A 27962-nucleotide genomic window follows, 5' to 3' on the forward strand; every position below is an offset into this window, starting at 1 on the left:
TCTGATATTTTTACTTATCTGTCCTGTAGGATAAACAGGACAGGATGACTTTGGCTTTTTTCACTTCACTCTCACTGCAGCAAGGTGGAATCAGTGCATTTTCTGGCCCCACTGTTTAATGCAGAGCCTGCTAACAGGTTCTTTCACCTGGTTTGATGAAAAACTAAACACAGTTCTCACACTTTTATCTGACAAACATTCTTTAGAAAAGCAATGTATTGGCAATTCCCCATCTCCATCTGGTGGGACCAAGGGCTTTTAGGGTTGATACCCCAAGGCTTCAGACCATGCTTTTGCTGTGATGGTCTGGCTCTCACCAAAAGTGGCCAGAGCCAATCCTGCTTAAAGCTGCAAAGAAGTTCCTCCACTCAAGTCCAAGGGTTAGTGCAAGATCATGCAGTGCCGATTTGGACAGCCTGTGCCCATCACTTGGCCATAAAGCTGACCAGTACAAGCAGAGTGGGGCTTGACAAGCCAGAATGCACGTGGACTTCCTCAGGCACTCTTTTTGTACTGGATTTGGGCAAAGGAAGGACATCCAGGAGAACAGGAGCAGAGTCAGCAGCAGTTCTGTGGATGCTGGCACAGCCTTTGGTGCACAGGACCGTGGTGCCATCAGGTGCCCAGAAGCTCGAGAACTGAGTATCTCAGCATTGGTGGACCCAGTGCCAATAACGTCAGATCAGCAAGCTACTTCCACCTGCCTTAGCTAGCAGCAGGGTGACAGGGGCTCTTCCACATCGCTCCACTTTGTCAGGATCATCTTGAATTGGCATCCTGTCTTCTCAAGTGCTTGTTATTCCTCATGGCTAGGTGCCACCTACAGAAGGCTGCTCTTTCTGGCACCCTAGTCATTATTTAAAACATTTTGCAGATGGGTCCTAGACAGATCCCTGTAGATCCCAGCTGAAATAACATGGCAAAAACTGGAAATTAGTAATTACTCTTTGGCTTAATTTTGTGCTCACCGTATGGTGAGCTGGTGTAGATTATATTTTTTCCTTATGAAAATATCCCGAGGGAAAGCATTGGTTCATACTGGCAAATGGAGTACCTATTTTTATTTATTTATTATTATTTTTTTGTCCCTTTAACTGTTCAGCATTAGGTCTGGTTCATTTGTCTTCCTTCTACCACATTGACTTTTTCTAGCAAGTTTGTCATACAAGAGCTTGTGAGATCTTTTTCAGACTTTGCAACATCTATAGAAAAGGTTAAGATAAAATCCACACAATTTCCTAAGGAAATCCTTCAAGCTATTTGTTCCTCTTTGTAATTCTTAATACTGGATAGTATTAAGAGTTAAGATCTCTTCACTCTTCTAATTAAATTTTGGTATCTAATTGTATAATGTATTATTATGAAATAGCAACCAATCTTAGTTAGCTTCATGAGGTTTTTGGCATCTCCTGAGATTCCCATTTTAGAAATCTTCAGAGCAGCTGGATGGGATTCAATTAATCTTTCCCTCGTTATTTCTTAGGTTTTTCTAGATACTTAGAATTGTCCCAGATTTTGTCTTTAAGTGGGAGCCTAGGTGGTCACTTAGTGAGTGAGAGATTTTATACTTGCAGCTGCGGGATCCATTTGGAGACTCATAAGAAAAAGATGGCTGTTTACCAGCATAATGTTTCTGTGATGCTGTAGGATGACTTAATGCAAAAAACGGTAATTTTTTTTTTTTTTTTTTAAGGAACATTGCCTGAACTTTGTGGTGAAAGAATCACATTTTAATCAGGTAATAATGATGAAGGAGTTTGAACATCTTTCTTCATCCCTCATAGTGGAAATTGTGCGGAGAAAGCAGCAACCTCCTGTTCGAACACATTCCGATCAGCCGCTTGACATTGGTAACTTTTATACCTTATAAAATTATTAGCTATGGTGTTTTTGAGTTGCTAGCAGTTTGTTTAGCCTAGGAAATGGCCTGGGAGTAGACCACTGACTGTTCAGTTGGTGTAACTATATTAGGCTGTCTCCCAGGCTAAGACAGGACATGCCAGTACTTTCTCCATTGAGCTTCAGTCAGAACATTATCCACGTTAAAATACATGGGAGGTTTTATTAAATTTAGTCCTGTTCTCCTTGCAATAACATATCCTGGTTCTGTGCAGAGAGAGAAGAGGCAGAAGGAGTGGGAAGATATAAAAAAATGATTCAAAGAAAAGGCAGTAGACCTTCAGTTTAAGTGGAGTAGAAGGTAATCAAGCTGAGTGGAGGCATTGGCCTCTCACTGGTTTATACCAAAGAAGAAGCAGGAGTGAGGAAGAGGATTTTGGGACTAAGCCAGTGATGATTTTACCATGAGAGACAGAGAGAGAAAGAAAGCATGGAAAATTTAACCAAGAAAAAAAGAGTTAGTGGAAGAAAAGAAGAGAAGAAGCTTGCTGTCACCAGTTTGAAAGCAGAGTTGCTGGGTATGTTTCTGGGATGGGCAGCAGGTGAGGGATTGTGGTAGGGAAGGATGAAACTCATTTTGCCCCAAAATGATGTGGAAGGGCCTGCCTTCTGCTCACGCCAAGGGTCCCAAAGGAAAGAGGGCCTGGAGCTATGACTTGGCCATATGTTAGTTTGACAGCACGTGGTCAGCTGGAACTATCATGTTTTTAACTATTTCACTGTGTTGACTTTCAGGAACATCTTTAATTCAGGACATGAAGGCTTACCTTGAAGGAGCTGGGATTGAATTCTGTGATATCATCCTCCTCTTGGATGGCCACCCACGGCCAGCCCACAAAGCAATCCTAGCAGCCCGCTCCAGGTGAGTGAGTCACTGATCACTAAAACTATAAAAAATATTCTTTGTGTAAAACTCAGTGCTGTGCAGTCTGGGGGTCAGCTTGCTTTTTGTAGAAGACAGGAAGGAACTTTGTATCCAGATCAAGTATAAGATGCAGCTTTGCTCAATAAGTATAATAAGCCTTTAAGCAACAGTGATTAAATATTTTTCAATTTGATACCCAGCAGGGGAAGATAGAAGGAAATTAAAATTGTAGAGACTCTCTAGAGAATGTGTAAGAAGCTGCACTGCAGGACAAAGAATCTTTAAAATCACGAGAAGGAAAAATGGTGTAAGGCATAAGGCTGTGTTAGTGAAGTGGAAAGCAACAGATGTCCATTGAGCTCAGAAAGAGTTCTGGTGGTGAACATCCATTTGAATCATGTGAAACTTGAATCTCTTTCTCACCTGCTGAGACTTAAGACTGGGTATGAATAAGCATAGAAAAAAAATGGTGCATAACAGAGACTAGATTGTTCCTATGCTTGGCTGTAGAGGCAAGCAGTTCACCCTTCTGAAGATGCATTCTGTTCTCCCTGTGCACTGTTTGGAAGCAGTGGGTTTGTCCCTTGCTTGTGTGTTCTGTGTAACTTCACCTTTACGTCCTGCAAGACGTGAGGTGTTCACATCAAATTTCTACTTCAAATACTGCCACAAGTTTTTTCCAGTCCCAGTAATACTATTCAGTATTAGTTACCGTAGTATGTTACCAGAAACATTTCACAACTCTTTTAAAGAAACCCCGATGCGTGATTGGCAGTTACAGCCTGTAGATAGCAAGGAAATCCATCATGCTTTAAGCTTTCTGCTGGGTTTTATGCAAATTAGACAAAAATCAAAGGAGCGTGTGTCCTAATTTTCAAGAAACAGACAAATTCAGGTAGTGTTGATGGAAATTGTGGGGATTATGTTTGGAGTACTCTCACAGGCAGACATATATGAAACAACAATTTAGCAATGTTTTTGCCCAGGTTATCACCTGCATTTACTTCTTTGGAACCTGCAGTGCTTCATAGCTGCCTTTGAACAGTAGGGAGTTAAACTGCCTGTCTGCAGTGTGTTACATTAGTCTTACTTCCTTTTCCAGTTACTTTGAAGCCATGTTCCGTTCCTTCATGCCAGAAGATGGACAAGTGAATATTTCAATAGGTGAAATGGTTCCCAGCAAACAAGCATTTGAATCTATGCTTAGATATATTTATTATGGAGAAGTAAACATGCCTCCTGAAGACTCCCTGTATCCTTAAATCCGAAGTAATGAAGTATCTGTCTAAAGTGCACATACAGTGCCTCAGCTCTGGATTGCCAGGCTCAGGCTGAGGATTTTCAGGACTGCATTAGCAGCAGGAACACCATTCTAACTTCTGTCGTTGCATTTGTGTTTACAATCAGTGCTGTTACCTCTGCTTTACCTTTTTTTTTTTCCTTAACGAGATTAACAGCTACCTCTTTGCTGCACCTTACTATTATGGCTTCTCCAACAACAGACTGCAAGCCTATTGTAAGCAGAACCTAGAAATGAATGTTACAGTGGAGAACGTACTCCAGGTAATTGTCCCCAACTAACTTTAATGGTACAGGAGTGCCAAAGACGCTGGTCCAGTTGGCCTAGGATTTATTCTTTTTTTTGAAAAAAAAAAAAAATTACTTGAAGCTGTAGGCTGTAAAGGTGTGTACATTTTAAGATAAAGCTGCTGTGGGCTTTTGTAGGGAAGAGTTGAATGCATTGGGATAAGGGCCATGTTTGTGTAGGAAAGCGTGCGAAAAATAAGATCAGTATGGTCATCGGACACAGCAGACGTGAGGTAGTTTCTTGCAGGAATCGCTGTCAGTTCATTCACGTCCCTTGTTGTGGGTTTGGTGCACTCAGTCATTTCCCAAGTCATTTCCCTGAGGCTGCGCAGCCCCTCCTGAGGACAGCGGCTCTGAATGACTGAGATGAATGCAGGAACGCAGCCTCTAGCAGCTTTGTTTCCTTGTCTGCTCTTGGGGTCATTAGTGCAGAAGTGTTCGGAGGTATTGCTCGACTGGCCACCAGGATGTTCCTTTGGAGCTCCTCATCCCACAGAGCTTCTAAAGGGCTTTTTAGGATGTACTGTAGGCTCAGCAGCCAGCTCCAAATCCTTTCAGCAGACGCTTGTACCGGAGCAAACGGTGGCATGCACATGATGTTAGTCTTGTTCTGTCAGACAGGATCTGGCGATGAAGTGGCAACAAAAATATTCCTTGAAAAAGCCATTTATTTGGCAAAAAGCAAGCCATTTGCTTGGTAGAAAACCAAACCCTCTGCAACATGAGCAGAATCAAAGCCTGTGTTGACTGCTCTTGGCTCTTGCCCACACCAGTCTCACTGGGACACTTCAGGGAACCTGGCTCTGAAACAGACCTGCAGTTTCCTGCTGATTATCTCCTGAGGACTCCACACATTTTAAATCCAAGGCTTATTTCTGATTAGTTTAGAAAAGATTTGGGTTTGTAATGAAAAACATTGATGTTTCTGTAGCTCAGAGGAGTTATCTCCTGCGAGTCAGAACAGTACTTGTGTACTGCACGTCTGAGCAATGCAGAAGGAAAACCCTGCCTTTGCTTTTGCTGTAGATTTTGGAGGCAGCTGACAAGACCCAAGCCCTGGACATGAAGAGGCACTGTCTGCACATCATTGTTCACCAGTTCACCAAGGTTGGTTGCATCTTTTCCGGGGCTTTTGAGAGCTGCTGTCCTCTGTCTCTGCGTTGGTTAAAGACACATTAATGTAGGAATCCATTTTGTTCTTTCTCATGTGAGACAGATGAGAGCTGGCTGCATGTCCTTGGCTCTCTCTGACAAGTCTGCTAGGCACACTTCTAACATTAAAAATAAATAAAAGACTAGAACAATCTAGTCTGGAAATGCAGACACCTTCCAAAACAGAAGTTGCACAGAATTGCTTCCATTTCCGCTTGTTCCAGTTGTTAATTTTGTGCCATGCCATCGTTGGGTTCCTGTGTGTACAACAAGATAAGTTTGTCATGTATCAAATGCATGATTTTCTCTTTCACTGGTAGCTACAAGTGCGGTGTTCATATTTCTGTTGAAGTATTCTCCCTGTCATAGATGCTATATTGTCGTGTGCTCAAAAGGCAGATTACCATGTCCTGGCTGGGCTTTTTGTGGTTTCCATGTATCAAAACATGGAAACCACACAGGATGATGCAGGGTGATAGAAAAGGTCATGAGCCTGAAGTGCTGATACTCCAGTCCTCGTTTGAGAAAGTTAAGGGTATTGTCATCGTGTTGCTCATATGACACACGATCCCTCCATGAGAGTTTCCTAGCATGTCACCAGTTTGTTGCTCAACTATTAAAGGTTGTTGAAACTGGTAGGTATATCACAGAGACTGGGAATTGGGATTTCTGGATGCTACATACTTCCTGGTAATAATGCCATGGCCAGTATTCAAGGAGCTCTCCATCTTCGGTATGTTTAACCTCATGGTCCTCTTGTTGTTGCCCACAGGGAAGGGAAGCTCTGCTAGGTCCAGCTGGTATCTAGAGATCGGATACTCAGAGGGAGGTATTTGGGCTCTTTATTAAATGCCGAAGTTGTCCAAATGTAATGAGTTTTACACTCAGAAATCACTAAAAATGCATAAGAAGCTTTGAGAGTGGAGCCAGCATCCAGGAATCCCACGCCTGGTGGAGGGAGCTCAGCATGAGGTTACAGCCCCTGGCTTTGTCTGACACATTTTCTTCTGGCCTCGTGGATCCCGCAGAGGGGCCCAACTTCAGCATGGGGTGGGGAATGGTCCCTCTGCGGGCTACAGGACACACAGGTGGTTGGGACAGCTCCTTGGGTTTGGGGTCACTGTGCTGCAGTCCCCACAAGCTGAAATCTCGTGGTCCTTCCCAGTGGAGGCCACAGGAAGACAAACAGGTTGGAGTGATTCTCACCAGAATGCACTGGGGGGAAATGAATATTGCAACATTTCAGGAAAAAAAAGATCTGAACTAAAGGGTGTTACTCAATTGTACTCGTCTTCACTAGCCAGAATATGTGGAAATGTTTTATATTTAAGCTGCTGACTCTTAGAACGGTTTTCATCAAAATGTGGCTGGAAGACTGTCAAGCAGATGTGCAAGAAATCTTATTTATGCAATGTTTGTGCTTGGCCTGAGAGGCTCCAGTGTGTGTTTTTTGGCCCAGCTCTGTGTGACTGTGTGTGCGTGGCTGGGCAGGAATGCTCGCTGTTCTGCTCCCTGGCATGCCACAGGCTCTGAAAGGTGACTTGTTCTTGCTGTGCGAGCCCGGCGGGTCATCAAGGCTTAGACAGGCTGGGTATATGGCCGTTGTGATCTTTTCTCCCAGCTTGGTTAATGTTGTTCGTGATTCAGAAGGTTAAAAGAGTTTTCCCAGCAGTAAGAACACCAATTGAAGAGCTGTTCCCAGAGGTTCAGTAGTTGGGGCGCTGTGTATTTAGGCTTTTGTGTGTCAGCACTGTGCAAAAGCCCTAATAAAACTGCTGTTCTGAAGCGTTTGAGTGTGTTTTGACACCAGCTCTGATCTGTTCTTCTGCAGCGTGTGCCTCTTGACACAGAGCAGGATTCCCAGCAGTGTCACCGGGGTATTTTTCCCTCCCCGTCCTTGTGCCCTCTTATTTTGGGCATATGATTTCCAGCAGGTATTATCCTGAGCTCCTTCTGAAAGTGCACTCAGTGGTTTCCTTCCCAGGGTTTCAGAAGATGCTCAGAATATCTTTATGCTTTATCACAGATGAGCTCCTTAAAGTGAGGTGATTTATTTTATGAGATCAGATAATACGGGTTGGATAAGTGGACAGGCTTTTAGGCAGTCTGCTTTCAAGGCTGGACAGGGGCGTTAATGGCTGCAGAAGGAGGGATTGCTGCCTTGCTTCTAGAAAGATGTGGAGGACACGAAAGCCCAGAGCTCCCTTTTGATAGCAGTTGAGCTTCTGAGCAGCCTAGGAGCAGAAAGATGTGCTCTACCACGTACGTGTTGTAGGTTCCCGTGTATTTGATGTGGCAAAGGTTTGTGTTGGCTAGTGCTGCAGTGGCCTGCTCTGACTGCGGGAGGCATACCAGCAAAACCAGCGTGGGTACTGAACAGGGCTCTGCTTTAAACTCCCACCTCTCCTCGGGAGCAGAGGAGTGAAGAGATCAGGTCCTCAGTCAAGTTCAGATGATCTGGAGGTCGGCAGAAACACACACACAGACTTCAAAGCCCAGGGCTGTGCTGCTGCCCAGGTCTGATTTTAGGAGAGGGCTTCATCTGCATCCAGTAACAGCAGAATTGCCATTACGAATAGGAATTGCTCCTTTCTTGGAGAGGCAGTGCTGGGCTCAGCATTTCTGCTGTTCTCCATTCCCACCCCCTCCGTGCAGCAGCCTGAAAGTGGAATGAAAGTGCAGGAAGTCACGAGTTGAGCTCCCGTGGGCCATTTTCTGCTTCCCAGCTCCGCAATTGTGAGCAAAAGCTCACGCAGCAGGCGCCCAGCCATGACTTGACTGACCCGCGTGTTCGTGTGGGGTGGCAGGGGGAAGGCGATGGTACATCAGCTGTGCTTTGGGGAGGCTTTTAATTTCTTTCTGTTCTTCTGTTTTGTTTTTCTTTTCCTTGAAGGTCTCCAAGTTGCCAAACCTCCGCTCCCTAAGTCAGCCACTCCTTCTTGACATCATAGAGTCGTTAGCTAACCACATTTCAGACAAGCAGTGTGCAGAGCTGGGCTCAGACATATGACATGCTTTGGTAAATCGGACTTTGCATTTTTTTTTCTCAAAAATCTAACACTTTACAGCTGACTCTCTTTTTACCATTCCGTACTGAGCTGCTCATAGTGTCTACACAATCTAGCAGACGGCCAAGAGGAGCGTGGACAGCTGACTTACTCTCCTGTGGATTTGCTTGGTTTGTACCTTCATGGAGAAGGGTTTGGTCTCCGTTACACAAATGTAAAATGGAAACCATTAAGGAATTAATTAATTCCACATAGTTTGGGGATAACTAAGGTCCGAATCAAGCCTGTTATTGCTCCTATATACTGTAAAGTAAAAGCAGTCACAAGTAAGAGAGTCATTAATATTTTGAAACACGGTATTTAAAGAAGACTATTTAAAGAACTTCAGCTGAAACAGCCCGGGGCTGTAAGTGGAAGTCAGATATAACAAAACTGGAAGCAGAGAGCATGGTGTTAGCAGTGAAGCTGACTGTTGGACCAGACTGTAGTGACTTTTCAGAGACTTCCCATGGTATGGATTAAAAGATAAGCCCTTTTGCAACTGCCTGGATTGGTGGGCTGCAGGAAGCCCAGGCCTATGCTCTGCTGCAGGTCAAACTAGAAGATTACAGCCTTCCTTTCTGACCATCAAATCCATTAATCCTGTCTCACTAAGCCTTTCAATATCAATATATTAATAAAGAGTTAACATCATCTCCCTGCATTACACGATTGACTTGGCTTTCATTTTGGAGAAAATTAAGCGAAAAGAACTCTCAGCTTGATGAAGGTCACTTTGGTAAAAAATAAATGTCTGTGCTACAGCTTGTTACTAATTTTACACCCAAGTGTCTTCGTTGCAGGAAGGTGAGTGACAGCAGTGTGCCCTTCCCAGCCCAGCCACACGCGTTAGCAGTAGCTGGCAGTTGGGTGGAGAAGGTTCACGGGGTGGGTTCACGCTGCCTTTCCTGCTGCCTGAGAAATGTGTGTGAAGCAGAAGGCAGCCCAGAGGTAGTGCTACTCTGCTGGGCTTCTTGAAAGGGAGAAGCTGTTATTTTACTTAATCCAAGAGAACTGCTTTGTGGACCACTTGATCCCAGCTGAGGGCTTGCTCAGGTGAGTCCGACCAGATACATCTGAGAGCCAAGGACTCTTTTTCAGCCTGGGGGATTATTTCCAGATGCCTCAGAGCTAATGAAGTCTCTTTGTCAGGGGTTGTGTTAATTGTGCCAATGAGCTACGTTTTCCCTGGGAAAGCAGGGTTGCTAATGGAGCAGGTTATAAGCGACAAGTAATAATACTAAAAGTGATTTTCAGCGATGCTGAATCCACTAGAGGACACCCATTTTCCAAAGATGCACAGCCTGGTGAGGAAGGTGACTTCATCCGTAACTTCAGCCAACCCCTTAGACTCTATTTTCTCTGATGATTTGGGGTTTGGAGTTTATTTCTGAGCGCATCAGCGATGAAATGTGCGCTCTGCACCCTCAGAGCTGGGCGCTGCAGGCTTCTTTGTTTCGGAGATGGTTTTGGCTCGAGTGCTCCCAGCCCACCATATAGCACACCCTGCCCAGCCACTGGCCTCGGGGGCCTTTGTGGCCAGCAGGATCCCAGGGTTCGTGGTGCTGGCATGGCCTCGGGCAGCTTTGTGTTGGAATTGGGCTTCAGGGAACATGCTCTTGGTCTTGCTTTGGTGGGGACAGGGACCTACAGAGCTGTCGAGTTTGCTCCTTGTCCTAGTCCTGCAGTCTCCCTGTGTAGGCCACACTGGCTCTGTAAAGCCCTCAAATCATGTTTTACCTGCATCGTTGTCCGTCCTCTGTGGGATTTACCCCAGCAAAAGGCCCAGGGCTGGTTCCACGCGGCACCGTGGTGGTGTCAGCTCGCGTTTGCTGTCAGCGCCTGGCTGCTCACCAGCGCAGTTATTCTCCTGATGGAAAGTTCTGCCTAAAAGCCCATTAGGCTGTGCCTGGGCTGGAGCCCCCACGTCCATTACCATTCTGCTGCTGCTCAGAAATGTGTTAAGAGTCACTCCCTGCATCTCAGGGCCTCGCTTAGGGGATGGTCTTGACCCAGCTGCTGCTCCTGCACCGCAGGTTCATGGGGCCAGGCTCCATCCTTGATCCCTGCACCGAGGCTGGAGGGCAGATCCCGCACTAAGCTCCCCCTTTGCTCACAAATCCATGGGGTTTGTCGTGCTGCCAGCCTGTGGCAGGGCCCTGTTCTGCCCAGGGCAGAGGTGGCACAGCAGGGACGGATTCTGCCCTCCCCAGCCCCAAAATGAGCCCCCTGGACCCCCAGCAGAGGACCAGAGGCCTCCGTGCCAGGCCCATCCCTCCAGGCAAACCCCGGGGCCTGGGAATGGTTCCTGGCCAGGAGGAGCACAAACTGCACAGGGACTGCTGGAAATACTTAAAGCACAAAAAAAAAAAAAAAGGTAAAAATTATAAAATTTAATAAGGAAATACGCGCAGGGAGACCTCACGGAGGGCTTGCCCCAGCTGGGCAGGGGCAGGAGCACCCCCTTCTCCGCTCACTCCTTCTCTGCCCCCTCCAGGCCCAGGATCTTCTTGACGTAGTTCTGGACGTTGACGTGGAGCTGGGCGGCCGTGGCCGAGAAGGTTTCCATGGCCAGCGCCCGGGCCGCCTCCGAGCCGGCCCACATGGCGCGGTACAGGGGCAGGGTGTACTTCTGCTTCCCCTGCCCGAGAGAGACGCGGTCAGGGCCCAGCCACCTCCACCACGGCACAGGGAGGGCTGGGGATGACCAGGGTGGGTCCTGTGTGTCCCCCCCCGGTGTCACCCTCGTCCCCTCAAAGGGACGGGACAAACCTGGCTGTGGAGGAAGTCCTTGACCTTGCTGTACTCGGGCTCGTGGTTGTTCTTGAGGATGATCTGGCACCAGCGCAGCCGCAGCTCGGCGTTCTGGGCCTTGGAGATCTTGGGGTACATGGCGCTCAGCCTCTCCACGTTGCCTGCGGGGGAGAGCCATCGCCTCTGCTCACCCAAATCCTCCCAGCCCCGGGCTCCCCGGCACCCCAGGGCTGGGTGAGGCCGTGTGGGTGCAGCCCTCGCTCGGCACCGGGGGCAAGGAGAGGCAGACATGGGTGGTGACACCACGGCCGAGCCAGCCTGGGGACACACGTGTCCCCTGGGGCCATCCCCAGTGATTTGCACCAGCACAGCCCAGCGATGCCCTCACATCCCCGGCCACCAGCCTGGGCCCTGTGTGATGCCACCCGCGGGCGCCAGGCCCTCACCTTCGGGTAGGGGCGACTTCTGCAGGAGCTGGTCCAGGAGGTAGACCAGCTGGTACGTCTTCCAGCCCGTGATGTCCACGGCTTCGATCGCCTCCACGTTCAAGCTCTCGGCCGCCCACAGCTCCGCCAGCTCGTCCGCCGGCTTCATCAGCTGCTGCCCCGGGGAGAGGTCGGGCAGGAAGGGCGGCCAGCCCGGCGTGTTCAGCCAGCGATCGAACTCCAAGCCTGAGGTGGGGCAGGGAGGGAGAGCTGAGGGGGGCCCCGCTTGTGCAGAGCTCGGTTCGCACCTCGGCAGCCCCACGGGAGAGGTGGTTGTGGCACACGAAGCTCGCACCGACCCGCACTGACCTGGGCGTGAGTCCACGCCTTGCTTCTTCAGCTCGGGGAAGTATTCCAGGAAGAAATTGAGGGCATCATCCGCTGTGATGCTCTGGAACTTGAACCGCTCCACGTAGGCCTGTGGGGACAGCCGGGGTGGGCTGCCACACACGCTCGCTGCCTACCCCTGGATCCCCCAGCATGTCCCCAAACACCCCCTGCCCGTCTGCTGCTGCGCTCAGCCCTCACCACCCCCTGGGACCATCTCTGTTCCCCCCTCTCCTCAGCCACCCAGCTCAGCCCTTCCTTCCCGGCTCCCTGTGCTCCTTCCTCCCCCCGCAGCATTTCACATCTCCCAGCCCCAGTTTTGGGCCGAGCTCCCCGTGCCGCCCCTCCACCGACCTGCAGGAAGGCATCGAACTTGCCCTGGTCCCCCACGAGGTGCGCCAGGTAGCTGACGAAGCAGAACCCCTTCTCGTAGGGGGTCTCGTTGTACGTGTCGTCCGGGTTGACGCCTAGCAGGGGAGAAGGGAAACCTCTCACAGCCCATCTGCTGCTCTGAAAAACGAGCGGATTCACCCTTTCCACACAGAGCAGAGCCCTGCGCAGCCTCGGGCACCACCAGCACCACCCGCGGGGGCTGCCACGGACCTGGCTCGATCACCACCCGGAGCTTGTTGAGCGGATGGTCCTCCCCGGTGTTGTCCATGTGCTGGCGCAGCAGGGCCCTGCCCGTGGCGGCCTCCAGGCAGGTGTACGCTGAACCTGGAGGGGACAAGTGGAGGTGTTTGGAGACCCCGACCCGCACGCGGTGAGAGCGTGACGGGTGCTGCTACCACGGGCAAGCGGCGTGAGCCTTGCTGGCTGGGGGAGCAGCTGCCGGGCCAGCCCCATCGCTGGGGGAAGGAGGCGTTAGGGTGGGAAGCACACAGGGCCCTGGCCCCACGTGCAGCTCTCGGAGGGAGGCGCAGAGCCCGTGGCACAGACCCCAAAACCCCGCAGACCCCCCGGGCACGGCCACGCACCGTAGACCTCGGTGGAAATGCGCCTCTGCGCGTACATGGTGAAGCCCTCGTTCAGCCAGAACTCGCCCCAGGTGGCGTTGGTGACCAGGTTCCCGAACCAGCTGTGGGAGATCTCGTGGATGATGACGTCCACCAGGGAGCGGTCCCCGGCCAGCAGGCAGGGCGTCACGAAGGTGATGCAGGGGTTCTCCATCCCGCCGAAGGGGAACGAGGGTGGCATGAACAGGACATCGTACCTGGCAGGGAAGGGCCGGCGGCTCGGTACGGAGCCTCCTCTGCCTGCAGCCGTGGCCCAGGGCTGGGGGATGCTCCGTCCCCAGCCCCAAGGAGCAGAGCCCCTCATACCTGCCCCAAACATAGGGTCCGAAGAGCTTCTCGCCCACGGCCAGGAACTCCTCGATCACCCCGTCGTACTCCTTCTTAGCAGCCTCGATCAGGCAGGGCTCGGCCCAGACACGGCTCCTGCAGCGACCAACAGAGTGATAAAAGGGAAGGGGGTCCCTCCAGACGCTGAGGAGCAGGGATTTGGGGGGACATTCGGCCCCACTGAGCGACCCCTCTGAGTCGGGGCCTCCTCCAGAGCTGAGCAGGTGCCCCCAAAGAGATCCCCCCACCCTGCCCCGATCAGTGCATGGTGTCTGCAGCAGGAGGAGGCAGCACCAGGGGACCCTGCAGGACAATCATGGGGCAGGCAGAGACCTCCTGCAAGTCGCGGGCTTGGCCAGCACCAACAAGAGGCAGCGATAACCAGGAGGGGACTTTCACCCCGTTGCTTCATCAGGCAACACCCGCACGTGTTTATTCTGCAACAGCATAAAAGCCTGGTGATAAATGAAGCTAACGAGAGTCCAACTGTTGCAATCTCTTTCCTAGTCCGAATGCCAAAGGGCTTTTACACGGGTGCTGGAGCAGCCGCGAGCTCCAACGAGCAGCCTGGGGAAGAGACGTGGGACCTTTGCTTGGCGGGGGGGGGATGTGCTGCCCTCACCCACGTGCACAGGGCCCCTCCAGGACCAGCAGAGCTGGGCTCCACAATAAGCAGCTGCTCCCACAGCCGTGATTAACGCTCAGGTTGCTCCTGCAGGCGCTTACCTTGGGCCAACTTCAGCAGACACAATGTCCCCGACAGCCAGGGCGATCAGGTAGGAGGGGATGGGATGGTCCATCTTGAAGACGAAGGTGTTGTCCTTCTGCTTCTCCCAGGTCGTGGCGCTCATCACCGCCGTGAAGCCCTCGGGGACCTGGAAACGTGGACAAAACGCCCATCAGATCTGCGCTGCACGAAGCGGGGTGTCTGCCAGCCCGGCTGGGGACTCCACGATGCATCCCCAGAGCCACCCCCCAACCATGGCATTGGGGACAAAGCAGCTGAGCACAGCAAGAGAGGCACACGGTGAGCCCCGGTGGCACAGGGTGCAGCAGGGAGCAGTGCAGGGAGGCAGGAAGCAGCGCGTGCCCTGCAGAAAGCAGCTCTCCTCCCCGTCCTTGCACAACAGCTCGTTATCCCGGTTCGTCAGGCCCCAGTGAGCTCTGCAGTGGCTCCACCAGCCCGGCGGCTGCGGGACAGGCAGGAGGTGAGGCAGGAGGTGAGGCCGGTGGGGCTGGGGAGAGCACGGTTCCTGCAGCACTGATCCCTGCTCCAGGGTTTTCTAACACACGAGCCCTGTGCTCACCCTTCGGGAGGGAGCTTTGCTCCAACTTTCAAGGAAGAATTTAGAGCAAGAGGGAGAAAAATAAAGTCCTGCATCCCCAGCCGATGCCACGGCCTCAGTGTGCCACCAGCGTCACAGCCCCCAGCAGCATCCTTCACCCCCCGCAGCACCGCTGTTGGCTGCGCTCCCCCAGGAGAGGGGACGAAGCTGGGTGTGAGCGACTTGGTTTGGGGTTAAACAAAAAGGGGAAGGCACCCGCTGCCTGCTAGGGGACCGAGCTGGGTTCTCCACGGTAAGGATTCAGAGGAATTATTCAGGCAGCTGCATCCCCACGAGGAGACCTGAGAGGTTCAAGCACCCAGCTAATCCCAGCTGCTCCCTGGCACCTCAGCATCAAGCGTGGAGCATTTTGGCAGCCTCACTCGGAGGCAAAAGCTGTCAGCACACCACCCGCTGCCACACACAAACCAGAGGCTGCAGCAGTGGCCAGGGAAGGGGGAGAGGAGCGACTCAGGCCGGGTGTACTCGTAGAGGAAAACAAAGTAGAAGCTAAATACTTGTCACTGCCTTCTCTGCTGGGGGCCTGCAGGGGGAATTTGGGGTGTAATGCTCCAAATTGTCTCGAACCCATGGCCGCACGGGCTGTGGGCAGCACTCCTGCAGCACCCGAACGCTTCCACGTGTCCGGGGCATCCTGCCCCTCGAGCACCTCTGGGTGGGAGCACGGCGAGGGCTTTGCTCTGGGAGAGCTTCGGGGAGGCGTTGGGGTTCGTGCCCCGCGCCCCTCCCGGGGAGCCGCTTACCTGCACCGTGGCTGAGTATGTGCATTTAACTGCTGGAGTGTCAAAGCCAGGGAAAAAGGATCTATTCAGGACGGCCTGGCCTTGAGTGTACATAAAGGGCTTCTGCTTCCCCGCGGTCTGCTCGGGGGTGAGCCAGCACACCTGGCGAGAGACAAGAGACAGCGCTGTGAGCGGCGGGGCTTTACCTGGACCCGTGCCGAGTAGGTGCTCTTCGTGCCCGGGGTGTGGAAGCCGGGGAAGAAGGACCTGTTGAGCACAGGGAAGCCAGAGGTATAGAGGAAAGGCTTCTCCTTCTGGGCAGTTTGGGAGGAGGCCAGCCACGACATCTGCAGCACAGGGGGGGGGGAACAGCGAGGCGGTGAGGGGGGCGGCGGGGTCCGCTCGCCACCCGGCACCCACCTCGCTCCCCAACTCACCCCACGCCAGACACCTTCGGGACAGCGCGGGACCCAACCCTAAACCCCAAAACCCCTTCTGCGGACCCTCCCCGACCCCTCACCCCCCCCGTGGCCCTTCCCCAGCCCCTCGCCCCCCTCTCACCCCGGGTCCCTCGCCCGCCTCGTAGTCGATGCGCAGCGCCAGCAGGTCCCCGGGCCGCGGCTCGCGGGGCAGGGCGATGCGCAGCGCCGAGCCGTAGCTGGCGAACGGGAGGTTCTCGAAGGGCAGCTCCTGCCCCCCCCCGGCATCGGCATCGCTCTCGGCCCCGGGGGGGCACTTGGGGGGCAGCAGGGTCGCCCCCCGCACCTCCAGCGTGGGGTGCGAGTCCAGCACCAGGGCGCGGCCCCCAGGGCGCACGCAGCGCAGCTCCAAGCGCGCAGCCCCCCGCAACCGCCCCGCGCCCCCCCCCGAGCCGAAAGCGACCCCCAGCTCCAGGTGCAGGTGCAGCAGCGAAAAAGGGGCGGCCGCTGCCCCCCCCGTGGCCGTGGCCGTGTCCCGAGCCGGCTCCGCCGCCATGGCTGCTGCGGGCAAGGGGGGGGGGGAGGGAACGGGGGGGGGGGAGGGAACGGGGAGGGGCGGGGAAGGGGGCGGGGGGTGGAGAGGGGGGGGGGGAAATGGGGGGGGAGCTCCGGGGGGGGGCGGGAGCTGGGGGGGGATTTGTAGGGTGGGGAGTGGGCTCCGTGGAAGGTTTTGAGGTTGCGGGATTTGTGGGGAGGGGAGGAGGGGGAAGGTTTGGGGGGGACCAAGGGGGGTTCCGGGGGCTGCTGGCTCGGGGGGGGGGGGGAGGGTAAGTGTGGGAGACCCTTGGGGTGTGGGTCCCGTGGGGGGGGGAGAGCATGGGGGGAATCGGGGGGGGCTCCGGGGAATGGAGAATGAGGGGGGGACCCGTGGGCGGGGCGCATGGAGAGGGGTCCCGGGTGGAGAGGGGGTCCCGGGGGGGGGGGGAACCCTTGGGATGGGGGCTCCGGGGGCGCCGTGGTGCTGCCCCCCACCCCTCCCAGTGCTCGGGGCCGTTCTGCTGCGGGCCGGGGAGGGCCGGGGGAGGACCGGGGGGGGCCGTCCCTGCGCGGCTCCTCCCCGCCGCTCCCCGCTCCCGGCGCTGGCTTCGAGTCCGCGCCGCTGCCGCGGGGGAGGCGCCGGGAGCGGAGCGGGGCCGGGCGGCGGCGGTGAGTGCTGGGGGGGGCCGGGGGGGGACAGCCCCTTGGGGACACCCAAGGGACACGCAGGGGACACGGGGCCGTCGGGGCAGGGTCCCCCCGGGGGGCCCGTTCCTTCCACCCGACCCGGGAGGTGCCGGGGGTGCGGGGTCCCCCCCTCCCGTGTCCCGGTGCCCCCCTCCCGTTGTCGCCTGTCCCCGGCTCGGGGTCTTCTGGGGGAGCTGCAGGAAGCCGGCGGGGGGGGAAACTGAGGCACGGGGGCTCGGTGCGGCTCCTGGGCTCGCCACCCCCAGCCCTGCTCCTGCCTCAGTTTCCCCCCCCGGGCATCGCTCCCCATCCCACACGGACCCACGGTGCGGGGTGTGGGGGGGGCAGGCTGGGGGCTGGGTCCCTCTCCCCCTGTGTTTGGGGTCCCGGAGCGGGATCCGGGCCTCATCCCCTGCTCTGGGGGCTTCCAGGTGAGCCCCGGCGCGCGGGGAGCCACCAAAATGGGAACTGGGACAAGAACGGGGACAGGGAAGGGAATGGGGGCGAGGATGAGGATGGGGGGTGGCAGGGCTGGGGGCGCAGCCGGGGCCGCTGCGGGGAGGTGGGGCCGTCCCCGGGGGCAGTGGGGTATAAAAATATCCGAGCTGGGAGCTTTTCCTGCCCATGGACAGGATAAAGGTGTTTCCGGGCCCCGCAGGGGCTGAGCGGGCTGGGGGCCAGGTGTCCCCGTTCCCCCCCTGCCTCCCCCCCAGGGCACAGGGGGAGCAGCGTCGGTCCCTGGGCTCTTGGGGTTCAGAAACGATTCCTGGGGGGGCCAGGAGCTGCTGTGGGGGCCGGGTGACGGCCCCGGTGTTTCTGCAGGCAGCGCTTGGGGAAATTGAGGCACAGCCTGCGGGTTGGCGGCGAGCTTGGCAAAGCCCGCGGGTCCTCCTTGAGTGCTCCCGGGGGGGCACAAACCAACCCCAGCGGCCCCCCCGGGGCTGAGGGAGGGTCCTGAGCCCTGCTCGTTAGCAAGAGGCCCCTTGACGAGCTTTGTGCTGCCTGAGCGAGGGCTTCAGGTGCACGGAAATTTGGGCACAGCTGAATGAGCGCCTGGGTTCACAGCCTTGGTGCAGCCCCACGGGGGGATGCTGGGCACCCAGGGGGGCTTTCACCCTCTGTGATTTACCCCAAGTGGGGTTTGGCCGTGGAGGGGACGGATCCAGGACCCTCGATGCTGCCTTGGAGGCACCGGGGGCACCTCCAGGCATTGCGTGAGGAGGGGGCAGGTGGGGACAGGAGCCCCCCGGGGTGGTGGCACTGCTGTCCTGGTATCCTCCTCCCTCTGGGATATGGGAATCTGGCTCTGCCCGTCCGCGCTGAGCTGCAGGGGGCAGGTTTGGGGTGGGAGCCGGGTGTGGGCACCCCCGGGGTCAGGGCAATGCCCACACGGGCTGGGGGTGGCCCTGCGGAGAAGGGTTTGGGGACGTTGGTGGCAGAAAGACTGGACGTGAGCTGGCAGCTGCGGGGCCCATGGCAGGGGGCTGGAACCAGCTGGGCTTTAAGGTCCCTTCCGACCCACCCATTCCGTGATTTCCCCAGTTCCCTGATGTTCCCCTGGTGGTGGGCACTGGTCTGTGCTGGGCAGAGCTTTCCCACGCTGCCACCAAAGCCACATCCTGCTGCGGCCACCCAGGCGGGGACACCCCCGTGGTGGTGGCCTCGTGGGAGCCTCAGGGGCCGGGTTTGGGGGGCTCTGGGCACCCCGGGGAACCCAGCACGGCCACCCTCAGCAACGAGTTGGGCTGTCAGGGTGGGGGCACAGGGGTGGTCGTCCCCATCCTCATCCTCAGCTGTCACCGGACACGGCCCCTCGGTGCGGATGCGGCTGGGCCGCGTCACCTCCGGCAGCAGGGCAGCGGAAACTCCCTCGGTGTGGGGCTGGGCATTGACTCACGGCTTCTCCTCCACCCCTTCCTCCATCCCCCTATAGGGTTTTCCTGGTTTTTCTCTCCCCTCTCCCTCTCTGGGCTCTTTCCAGGGCAGGCATCTATGCCATGATTTGGGCAGGGGAAGCTGGAGCACGGCTCTCCTCGCTGCGGGCAGGCGGGGTGCTCAGGGGATGCTCAAGGTTTACTCAGGGGATGCTCAAGGTTTACTCAGGGGATGCTCAGGGTTTGCTCAGGGGATGCTCAGGCTCTCCTCCAGGAAAGCTGAGCTTCCTCCACGAGCAACCGACCCACAGTCACTCTATGAACCGCGGCGATCGGTTTGAAGCTGGGGGCGCAGCCCGGCTCCTTGCGCTCCGAACAGCAAACGCAGCGAACCCCACGGTAATACCTGGCTAACGAGGTGTTTGCGTGGCCCTCGCGGCCCCTGCGGATTTGCAGCTCGCTGGAAAATCCACTCATCCCATTAAGGGCTCCCCAGGGCTTTTGCTTTCCATTGCAGGTGCCCGCTTGTCCCGGGGAGCCCGTCCCAGGCAGGGGGAGGGCTGCCGGGCTTTGGGGGCTGAGCAACGCGAGTGGGGGCGCTGGGCACATTTGGGGGAGAAAAAGGGGGGTCAGGGCAAGTCCCTGCTGCAAGAGCTGCACATTTATGGTGGGGGGACGATGTGGGAGATCCCATCCCACGTGCCTGGGTAACAGCAGCCCTATAGGTGTTGTGCACGCTGGGGATGGTCCCCAGGGGGTCCCGCGCTCCGGTGCTCGGGGATGCGGGGGGGGCGCAGCCTCGTTGCACACCCAGGGGCTCGGGGGGGAGCAGGGGGCTCACGGGTGGCCACTCGGAGCCCCAGCACAGCTTCCCCTTGCTCTGTTCAGCACCCGGAGCGGTGCAGACGGCAGCTTTCAGCCGCGGGGGCTTTGCGGGGAGCGCGGCGGTGGCGGTGGCCCAGCTCCGGCTGTCTCCTGACGGATTAAGGCTGCCCCCGGGACCTGGCACCCCGACCCCTGCGCTGCTGCTTCCCCAGCATTACCCACCCCGCAGAGCTTCTGAAATCCTTGGCCTCCTTGGGGGGATGAACAACCTTTGGCTTTGCCCAGCGCCAGCCTCCGGGGCGCCTGGGGAGCTGAACCCAGCGCCGGGGACGCGCAGCCCGTGCCGGGGCGGGGAGGTGAGCGCAGCTGTCCCACCGCACGTGGGACACCACACGACCAAGCACGGCCGAGTTGATGCCTTTAGCAGCTCTTCCACACAGCTGCGGCTTCCCGAGGCCGGGTCCCCAAAGCCAAAAAGCACCGGGGGCCTCCAGGCTTCGGGGCTGAGCGCCGGGGAGGCCGTTTCCTCCCAGCCTCGCTGGACCCGGCGAGGACACGCAGGCAGGCGCTGCGACATCTGCTCTTGCTCAAAAAAAAAAAGCAAGCAAGGAGCTTCCTGGCGAGGAGACCAGGCCGGGTCTGCAGCCCGTCAGGTCCCGGGGCTGGGGCCAAACGCTGCGATGGCCCCAGACGGGCTGGTTGGGATGCGCTCCCCTCCCCAGCTGCTCGCTTTTGGCCCTCCCCGAGAGCATCTCCTGTGCCTCGGCTGCACGACGGCTCCAGGACACGGCGTGGGGTCCTCAGACACCACGAGGGAGACCTTTTTATTTTGGGGGACGGGGTCCGGAGCCCCCAGGAGGTGCTGGCTGCTGAAGCACCTGCTGGAGAGAGGTGTCGGGGCTGCGGGCAGCTCCTGGCCTCTCGCAGGTTGTTGAAGCGGCAGCCCCGGCACTGGTGGCCACGGGGAGGGAGGTTCTCAGGGGGAGACCCCTAGGTTTATTTTTTGGGGGGTGGGTGGAATTGGAAACCCCATTTTTTATTTTTTTTTTTGGGGGGGGGGGGCGGCGCCGCGGGGCCGGCCCGGAGCTGTCCAGCGCCGGCGCCTCCTGAACGGCCGCGGGGACGCGCAGCGGGCACGGCGCGCCCGGCTCCGCGCTCCCGCAGCCCCCTGTCCCCTCCCTACCCTTGTGTCCCCCCACCCCCCGACACCCCCTGTCCCCCCCCGACACCCCCTGTCCCCCCTCGACACCCCCTGTCCCCTCGGGGGCTGCACAGGGACATCTGCGCCCCCCGCCACCCGCATGGGCTCGGGGGGTGTCACACCCGCGGGGCGCAGTTTTGGGGTTAAAGGCACCAATTCAAGGCCTGTGAGGGGCTGGAGCAGGTGGGGGACGCATCCCCAGAGACCCCAACAGCCTCCGGTATCCAGAGGCCATAAATGGAGGGGGGGGGGCTTCGGTATGGGGGTGCCTGGCAGGGCTCGGGGTCACTGCACCGGGCTGGGTGGCGGAGGCGGCTGCGGGCTGTGCAGGGCCGAACTTGGCTGACAGCGAGGTTTTATGGAAGTGGGTTAAGTGCCTAATGGGATTGGCTAAAGGACAGCTTAGAGCTGCGGCTCTGCTCTCACACCAGCCGGTTTCGTGCCCCTCCTGCACCCACCCGCAGCTCCCCCGGCATCGTGGGGTGGAGACGAGGCCAGGACGGGCAGAGCTGGGGCCACCCGGGCACCCTCCCACCCTCCTGCTCCCCGTGCCCATGCCCAAGCCCCACAAGCTGCCCCCTGAGACGCTGCTGCACACAAGATCCTGGCTCCAGGAGGGGCTCGGGTTGTGCTGCGCTGCCCCCCGACCACCCCCAGCTCTGCCTTGCTGGGGCTCTGCTCTGGTCCCTGCGGTGTTTTTGAGCCAGAAGCCCCCTCCCCGTGGCACCGAGCCCTGGGTACGGCCCCTCGGTGCTTCGAGACCCCCGGCAGCGAGCAGGCAGCGCGGTGGCGATGTCCCACGCGGTGACACCCGGCCGGGGGCAGGCCAGGTCCCGGCCACGGAGCGGGGGCTGAATCGGCAGCTTGTTCCCCTCTGAAGGCTCCTTTCTCTCCCTGCTCCCCTCTGTTTCTCTTAGGAAAGTTTTATGTCCCTTGTGTCACAAGGAGCCTTTTCTTTGTCATCCTTCCTGAGCGTGCCGGGGAGGAGGCTGCGTTGGAGCCGCGCCATCCCCGCAGGCAGCTCGGGGCCAGATCCTGCGTGGGGCTGCGAGGGGCAGCAGGGCAGTGCCAGGAGGGTCCGCATGGGGCTGGTCCCGATCGCACCCACGCTGTAGGATTTGAGGTCTGGGCCCTGTGGGCACGGGGCATCTCCACCTGGGCTCTGCAGCCTGGCCCCTCTGAGCTGGGCTGCAAACGTCCTCCCGGGAGGATTCCCCGCACCCGCCGGGGAGGATTTGGGGGATTTATGGCAACTCTGCTTCCCATCGCAGGGAGCAAACTGGGGGACGCTGTGGGTGGAGGCAAATGGTTGTGAAAGCACTGCCAGGGAGGGACACCTTGGGGACACCCCAGGGCTGTGGGGTTCGCTCTCGAGCTGTGGCAGGGTGGGGAAACCGAGGCACGGAGTGGCCCAGCAGAGGCTGAAGGGTTTTCATGGTTTAACGCCTCTTCGCATCACCGAGTGGCCGTGCTCAGGCTCCTGCCGCAGCCCTCCCGGGCATGGGGAAGGCTTTCACCCCGCCACAGCTGCGAGGGGGCTGAGACGCCCGCGTGCCCCACAACGTGTGCGAAGCGAGGGACGGGAAACGGGGCTGAGCCTCCGGGCCCGTGTGCTCATCGCTGCCTGCCCGGACCGCAGGTGTGAGGTGTGCTTTGACTCTGCTCCAAGCGAGCAGCTCAAGCCCCGAGCACAACAGATGCCTCTTTGAGCGAGGTGCCTTCGGGGATGCGCTGCTTCCCGTTTGTCCTGGGATGAAGGACACGGCTCGGCCAGTTTCCTTTTTGCTTCTTTCTCCGTGGGCTGCCTCGTCCGAAAGGCTCACCCAGCGCTTTGTCCCTGGGTTTAACGGTCTCTAATTATGGGAAACCTGGAGCTGAGTGCCGCAGGCAGTGGGCAGCAGCCCAGCACCCCTGTGCCGAGCTCTGGACCTGCGGTAGCTGCCACAAGCATCCTCCCCCCGGGGAGCGCATCCCGACCCGCCTGAGATTTCGGGTGCTCCATCCCTGCCTGGGGGGGACAAACCCCAATGCGGGGCTGAGCCCGCAGTGCCAGCGGCTCCTTGTCATTAGGAGAAAGTCATTTCCCTTCTCAGCTAATTGCAAAGGAGCTGCCGTGATGGGGAGATGCCTCGATCTAGGTCAGGCTGTGACCTGCTTAGCCGGGCAACATGGCCACGGGAGGAACGGGGGCGCACGGAGGGGACCGGCCCCATGGGACGGGGGGCTCAGCGTCCCCAAAAGGCCCTGCCTGGGCGGCTGGAAACTGCCAGAGGGCAGCTGGTAATTTGTTTGGAGTAAAAAAAAGTGCTGGATCTCCTAGGGGTGACTTTAATTTGTGCTTCCTAAGAAAATAATGGGAGGTTGTGGCAGGCTGCTTCCCGGGGCAGAGGGGCCACATCCAGCCCTCCCCATCCCCAGGGGAGCTCCGGACTAAGGTGAAGCCTGGAAGGGGTCCCCGTGGTTAGCCAGGCCAAGCGATGGGTGCCCTCCCCACCCCGAGGCCTGGGCGATGGGAGGGGACAGCTCCAAAGCCCTCCTGACTCTTTTATGGGGTCACTGCCTGCCCCTATAAAACCTCGGAGCTTGTGAGAACAGGAGGAGGATTGATTTTTTGTGGTAAACGCGGCAGCTTTGGCTTCGGCTGCAGAAACGGCCTCGTGCTGCCCCCCCAGCAGGCTCCGAGGACAGAGGTGGAAGCTGTGTCCACATGAGGGGAATCCAGCTGGAGCGAACAGATCAAAAAAGTCCATAAAAGATGGTCACAGCTCCGGTGCTGAATGCCCTGAGAGGAGCGTGCCAGGCTCCGGAGCAGGGCTGCGTGCTGCTGATGCACAGGGGTGTCGGTGATGATAAGACCAGCACAAATCCAGGGGATCTTTTTGCCTCTGACTCGGATAAAGAGGAGCTCAGGGAAATTACGGTGCTGGGACCGGCTCTACTGGGGGAAAATTGACAAAGGTTGGAGAAAATAATTGCCAAAAAATTGAACGGGGCCGGTGGCTCAGCCACTCCTGTAGGGCTGCCTTGTGCCACCCAGGATGGAGAGCTGCCGGCTCCTGCCCCAGGGAGGGAAGATCGACCCCACCAGCACTAAAAAAGGCATTTTGGAAAAGGCTGGGTGCTGGGTGCTGGGCTGGGAGCAGGACACGGCCAGCCCTGAGCTGCAGCGATGCCATCGGCGGGGCCGGGGCTGGACCTCGCGGGCAGATCCAGGGCCGTGTCGGAGACGGCGCGACTGCCAAAATGTCTGCAGGCAGCCCTCACGCTCCGGGGAAAGCCCGGCTCAGCCTTGAAAGGCAGCCAGGCTGCGGGCCGGGCTGGAACAGAGCGCCCTGTGTGTGTGTGTGTGTGTGTGTGCACGGAGAGCGGCCCCGGCGGCTCGCACCCAGCGCCCAGCGCGGCGCCCGCACAAAGCCCCGCTTGTTTGGGCTGCCCCGGCCCAAAACCCAGCCCTGGCGGGGGGCAAGCAGCACCCGGGCACCCTCCTCGGCATCTCCCTGCCTTTCCAGAAATGTTCCCAATCTCTCCATCCCTGCAAAAAAGATAGATGTTGTATTATTTATTGATTTATTTGCTAATTTTTCCCTGGAGAGCTGCAGCGCAGAGGGGTGCCCAGGACCCGCGGGGGTGTCGGGGCTGGGGAGGGCAGGAACGGGGCTTGGACACTGCAAGGAGCAGCTGTGGGGTGGTTCCTGTGGGCACGTGTGTGGGGGTCCATCGTGGTGCCGTGCGGCCAGGTCCATGGCCAGGGGATCGGGGTGGCGGAGCTGGCCCCTGTGCCAGCTGGAAGGTGGCCTTGGGTGCCCACGAGGTGGTTTTGGGTGGCCGGAGGGTGGTCCTGGGTGGCTGGGAGGTCACCGTGGATGTCTGGGAGGTGGCCTCCAGTGGTTTGGAGGCTCAGGAGATGTTTTTTTGGGTGGCCAAAAGGGGGACCCCTCCCTGCGGGGCCTGCGCCCGTGCGGCCTCACTGCAGGGCCCCACCATAGGGACCTGGGGACACAGGGACAGGTGTCCCTGGCGGGATGGGGACACGGGGAGGAGACATCACCCACGCCATACCTCATCCCCTTCCTTCTCCTCTCCCTCCGCAGCGCCTCGCCGGAGCCTCCTCGCCGGGATGAACGGGACGGCCAACCTCACCCCGGGCGGCCGCGGCCACTACGGCTCCGCCATCCCGGTGCCGCGCTCCGTGCCCCCCGGCAAGCTGCCCGCTGCGGCCCCCCCGGCCCGACACAGCACCCCGGGGCCCCCCGCAACCCACCAAGCCTCGTCCCCGCGGCTGGCCTCCAGCCCCAAAAGCCTTAAACCTAAACCCAGAATTGCAACCAGCCATGAGCCAGCCGGGGAGCCCAGCCCCGGCGTCCCCCCCCGTGGGGGGCAGAGACCCCCGGTGCCCCCCGGGAAGGGGCTGGAGGTGGGCAAGGGGGTGGCGGGCAGCCTGCGGGGACCCGGGGGTCGCCGTCCCCTGAGCTGCTCCGTGCGGGGCTTGGGGGGGACCCCTGAGATGGAGGACGCCCCCCCTGCCGGCTCGCAGAGCAGGGTGCCCGTTTTCGGGTCGGGGGCCATCAGTTTCTCCTCGGCCTCCCCCCACAGCCGGCCCGTGACGGCCACCGTGGCGCCCTTCCAGTACCGGTGAGTGCCCGGGGACGGGGGCACGGGGATGGGGGGGCTGCGGGGAAACCTCACAGGGATGGTGGGGTTGGGGCTGGGTCAGTGGGGCTGGGGTGCACCCATGGGAGCCTGAGGGATGGCGTGGGGCTGGCTCGGTGAAACCGAGGGGGATGTGACACCCTGGGGACCCCCGCCACCATGGGGCCGGTGTCCCCAGGGTCCCCGGAGAGCCCCAGGCTGTCCCCTAACCCTGCTCTGTCCCCAGGCTGCAGGGGGACAGGGAGGAGCAGGCCACGTCCCCGTGTGACACCGACCCCAAACCTGGAGCCTTGAGTGAGTCTGTGGGGTGGGTTTCCTTGGGGGGTGTGTGTGGGGGAGGTCCTGTGTGCCCCCTGCCTGGGGGCTGGCCTGGGACTCGTGGGGGGCGATGCTGGGTGCCCCCCGCTCCCCTTCTGCTTGTGTGGGGGCTGGGGGGGGGGACGGGGACACACCGGGGCCATCGTCTGCGTTATTAATGCCTCGTGCGGGGCCTCCGGGAGCAGCTGGCGGCGGCTGGGAGCGGGGCCGGATGAAATGCACGTGCGGACGTGGGGCCAGGGCTCTGCCGAGCACAGGAGCATCCCGAAACCGCCGCACGGAGCGAGCGAGGGGGAGAGGGAGAAGGATGGGGAGGAGGGAACCGCGCGGGGGGGGGCCAGGGGCTGGGGCTGCGGGGCCAGGCTGGTGGGCGCGGGGCGAGCGCGGGGTGCTGGTGGCTTCGTGGCAGCAAGGATCGGGGCAGAAAGCACAAGCGAGGAGAGGAGCAGGGGGTGGGGGGAACCGGGGGGACCCTTCCCCAGCTGCTGGAGCCGCGTCCATCCCTGTGGGGCTGCTGTGGGGCAGGGGCTCCCCCCGAGAGCACGGAGCCCCTCTTCCCCTTGCCAAGCAGCTGGGTGCCCCCAGGCTCGTCCCCGCCGCCCACCTCCCCCGTTTTTCGGTGTGGCCGTCCCCTCCCGAGGCCCTGCTGCCTCTTGGCTCGCTCTCCTCTTTCTAGTTTTCCACCCAGCTCCAGGAATGACCCCATTTCCGAGGAGGCGGCCGAGAGCCAGAGCGCAGCCGGGGAGGACGGAGGGGGGGGGGGGGGGCCCTGGCACCGGCGGCTCCCGGCGCCGCCAACCTCCCACCGGCACCGTGGGGCTGCCGGGAGGGGATTTAACACCCGGAGCGTCCCCAGCTGCCGGTGACATCCCCGGGAGCGGATTTGGGGACAAACCCACACCCTCCGTGCTCACCACGGCGTTTGGCAATGAACCATTCGCCACCAGGCGCCGGCTGCGCTTTGGCTTTTTTTTGGCTTTTGGGGCGAGCAGGACACGAGCCCCTTTATTTTTTTATTTATTTTTTTTTTTTTTTGGGGTGGGGGTGGCTGAGCCCAGATACGAGGTTCCCCCCCCCCCCAGCTGCCCCGGTGCTTTTGGGGTGGGTTTTTGGGGGGTGGCCATGCGGCGGGGATGCATGGGATGGGGATGGGGATGGGGATGGGGATGGGGATGGGGATGGGGTTGGGGATGGGGATGGGGTTGGGGTTGGGGATGCTCGGGGGATGTGTGGGAAGGGGGCAGGCGCCTCGGGAGCCGCTTTGGCTGATCTGAGCCGACAGAAGTCGGTCAGAGCCGCGGCGCCCGCTCCCGGCACGGTTTTGCAGGGGGGGCTCCGTGACCCCAGCCCATCCCCTGTGTGTCCCCGCTGCCTTTTGGGGCCCCAGCGGCTCCAGCAGCAGGGCACGGGGAGGCCGCTGCCTCACCCACCCTCAAAACCCACCCAAACTCCCCCAATTTACCCCCCCCACAGGCCCTACAGCAGCCGCTGGGGCTCGGCAGAGGCCGTACCACCCCAAAACCTCCCTGCAGCGTTGGGGACGACCCATCCCATCCCAGCAACGTTATTTTGGGGCACAAACCACCCATTCTGGCATTCCTTCTTCCCCGCTCATCCAGGCGATCCCGGGACCCCCTGACACCGACCCCCAAACCCCCTTGGGGGGTGACGGCGGTGCCCGCGTTGGGGGTGACCCCCCCCAAGGCCTCGCCCCCCGTTCTCTCCCCTCGCCCTGAGGCGCTGGGTGCCGGCGGTTGCCATGGCACCGCGTGAGGTCACGGCGCAGGCTTCGTTCCCCCCTCCCCGGGGACGGGTAATTAATGCCAAATGAGGCTCCGCAGCCCCCGCTCCCCCTGCCCCTCACCCCCCTTGGACCCCCAACCCCCCCTTGGCGGTGCCCCCCCTGCCTCTGGGAACCACCCCG

The 27962-nt window shown here is 58.8% G+C and overlaps 3 protein-coding genes across 4 annotated transcripts in view; 2 read left to right on the forward strand and 1 right to left on the reverse strand.

The window, feature by feature from the left end:
* LZTR1 (leucine zipper like post translational regulator 1) overlaps window positions 1–8556 on the forward strand; it is a 34240-nt gene extending 25684 nt beyond the window's left edge. Inside the window, exons 15-20 of one of the 2 annotated variants that reach the window (XM_084301995.1) lie at window positions 1694–1850; window positions 2635–2761; window positions 3867–4016; window positions 4222–4327; window positions 5378–5531; window positions 8397–8556. In XM_084301995.1, coding sequence (XP_084158121.1) covers window positions 1694–1850; window positions 2635–2761; window positions 3867–4016; window positions 4222–4327; window positions 5378–5530 — 693 coding nt within the window. In that variant the 3' untranslated portion in view covers window position 5531; window positions 8397–8556. The remainder of the gene's footprint in view (window positions 1–1693; window positions 1851–2634; window positions 2762–3866; window positions 4017–4221; window positions 4328–5377; window positions 5532–8396) is intronic. The other variant, XM_084301994.1, reaches the window with a different exon arrangement.
* A 2467-nt stretch (window positions 8557–11023) lies between these two features.
* Window positions 11024–21546, reverse strand: RNPEP (arginyl aminopeptidase; the record flags this gene model as incomplete). The annotated part of the gene is made up of 15 exons (XM_084301936.1): window positions 11024–11191; window positions 11323–11465; window positions 11751–11975; window positions 12099–12207; window positions 12471–12583; window positions 12720–12833; window positions 13094–13329; window positions 13439–13555; window positions 14186–14334; window positions 15549–15689; window positions 16089–16507; window positions 19350–19643; window positions 19744–20019; window positions 20748–20820; window positions 21529–21546. The coding sequence occupies 15 exons, from the start codon at window positions 21544–21546 to the stop codon at window positions 11024–11026; spliced, it is 2595 nt and encodes an 864-aa protein (XP_084158062.1).
* A 3597-nt stretch (window positions 21547–25143) lies between these two features.
* LOC311218991 (uncharacterized protein) lies at window positions 25144–27774 on the forward strand (the record flags this gene model as incomplete). Its single annotated transcript, XM_084301937.1, has 3 exons — window positions 25144–25702; window positions 25947–26014; window positions 27512–27774. The coding sequence occupies exons 1-3, from the start codon at window positions 25188–25190 to the stop codon at window positions 27772–27774; spliced, it is 846 nt and encodes a 281-aa protein (XP_084158063.1). The 5' UTR covers window positions 25144–25187.
* Window positions 27775–27962: the final 188 nt, after the last annotated feature.

Source organism: Netta rufina (genome assembly GCF_964035555.1).
Source record: "Netta rufina genome assembly, chromosome: 26".
Taxonomy (NCBI): domain Eukaryota; kingdom Metazoa; phylum Chordata; class Aves; order Anseriformes; family Anatidae; genus Netta; species Netta rufina.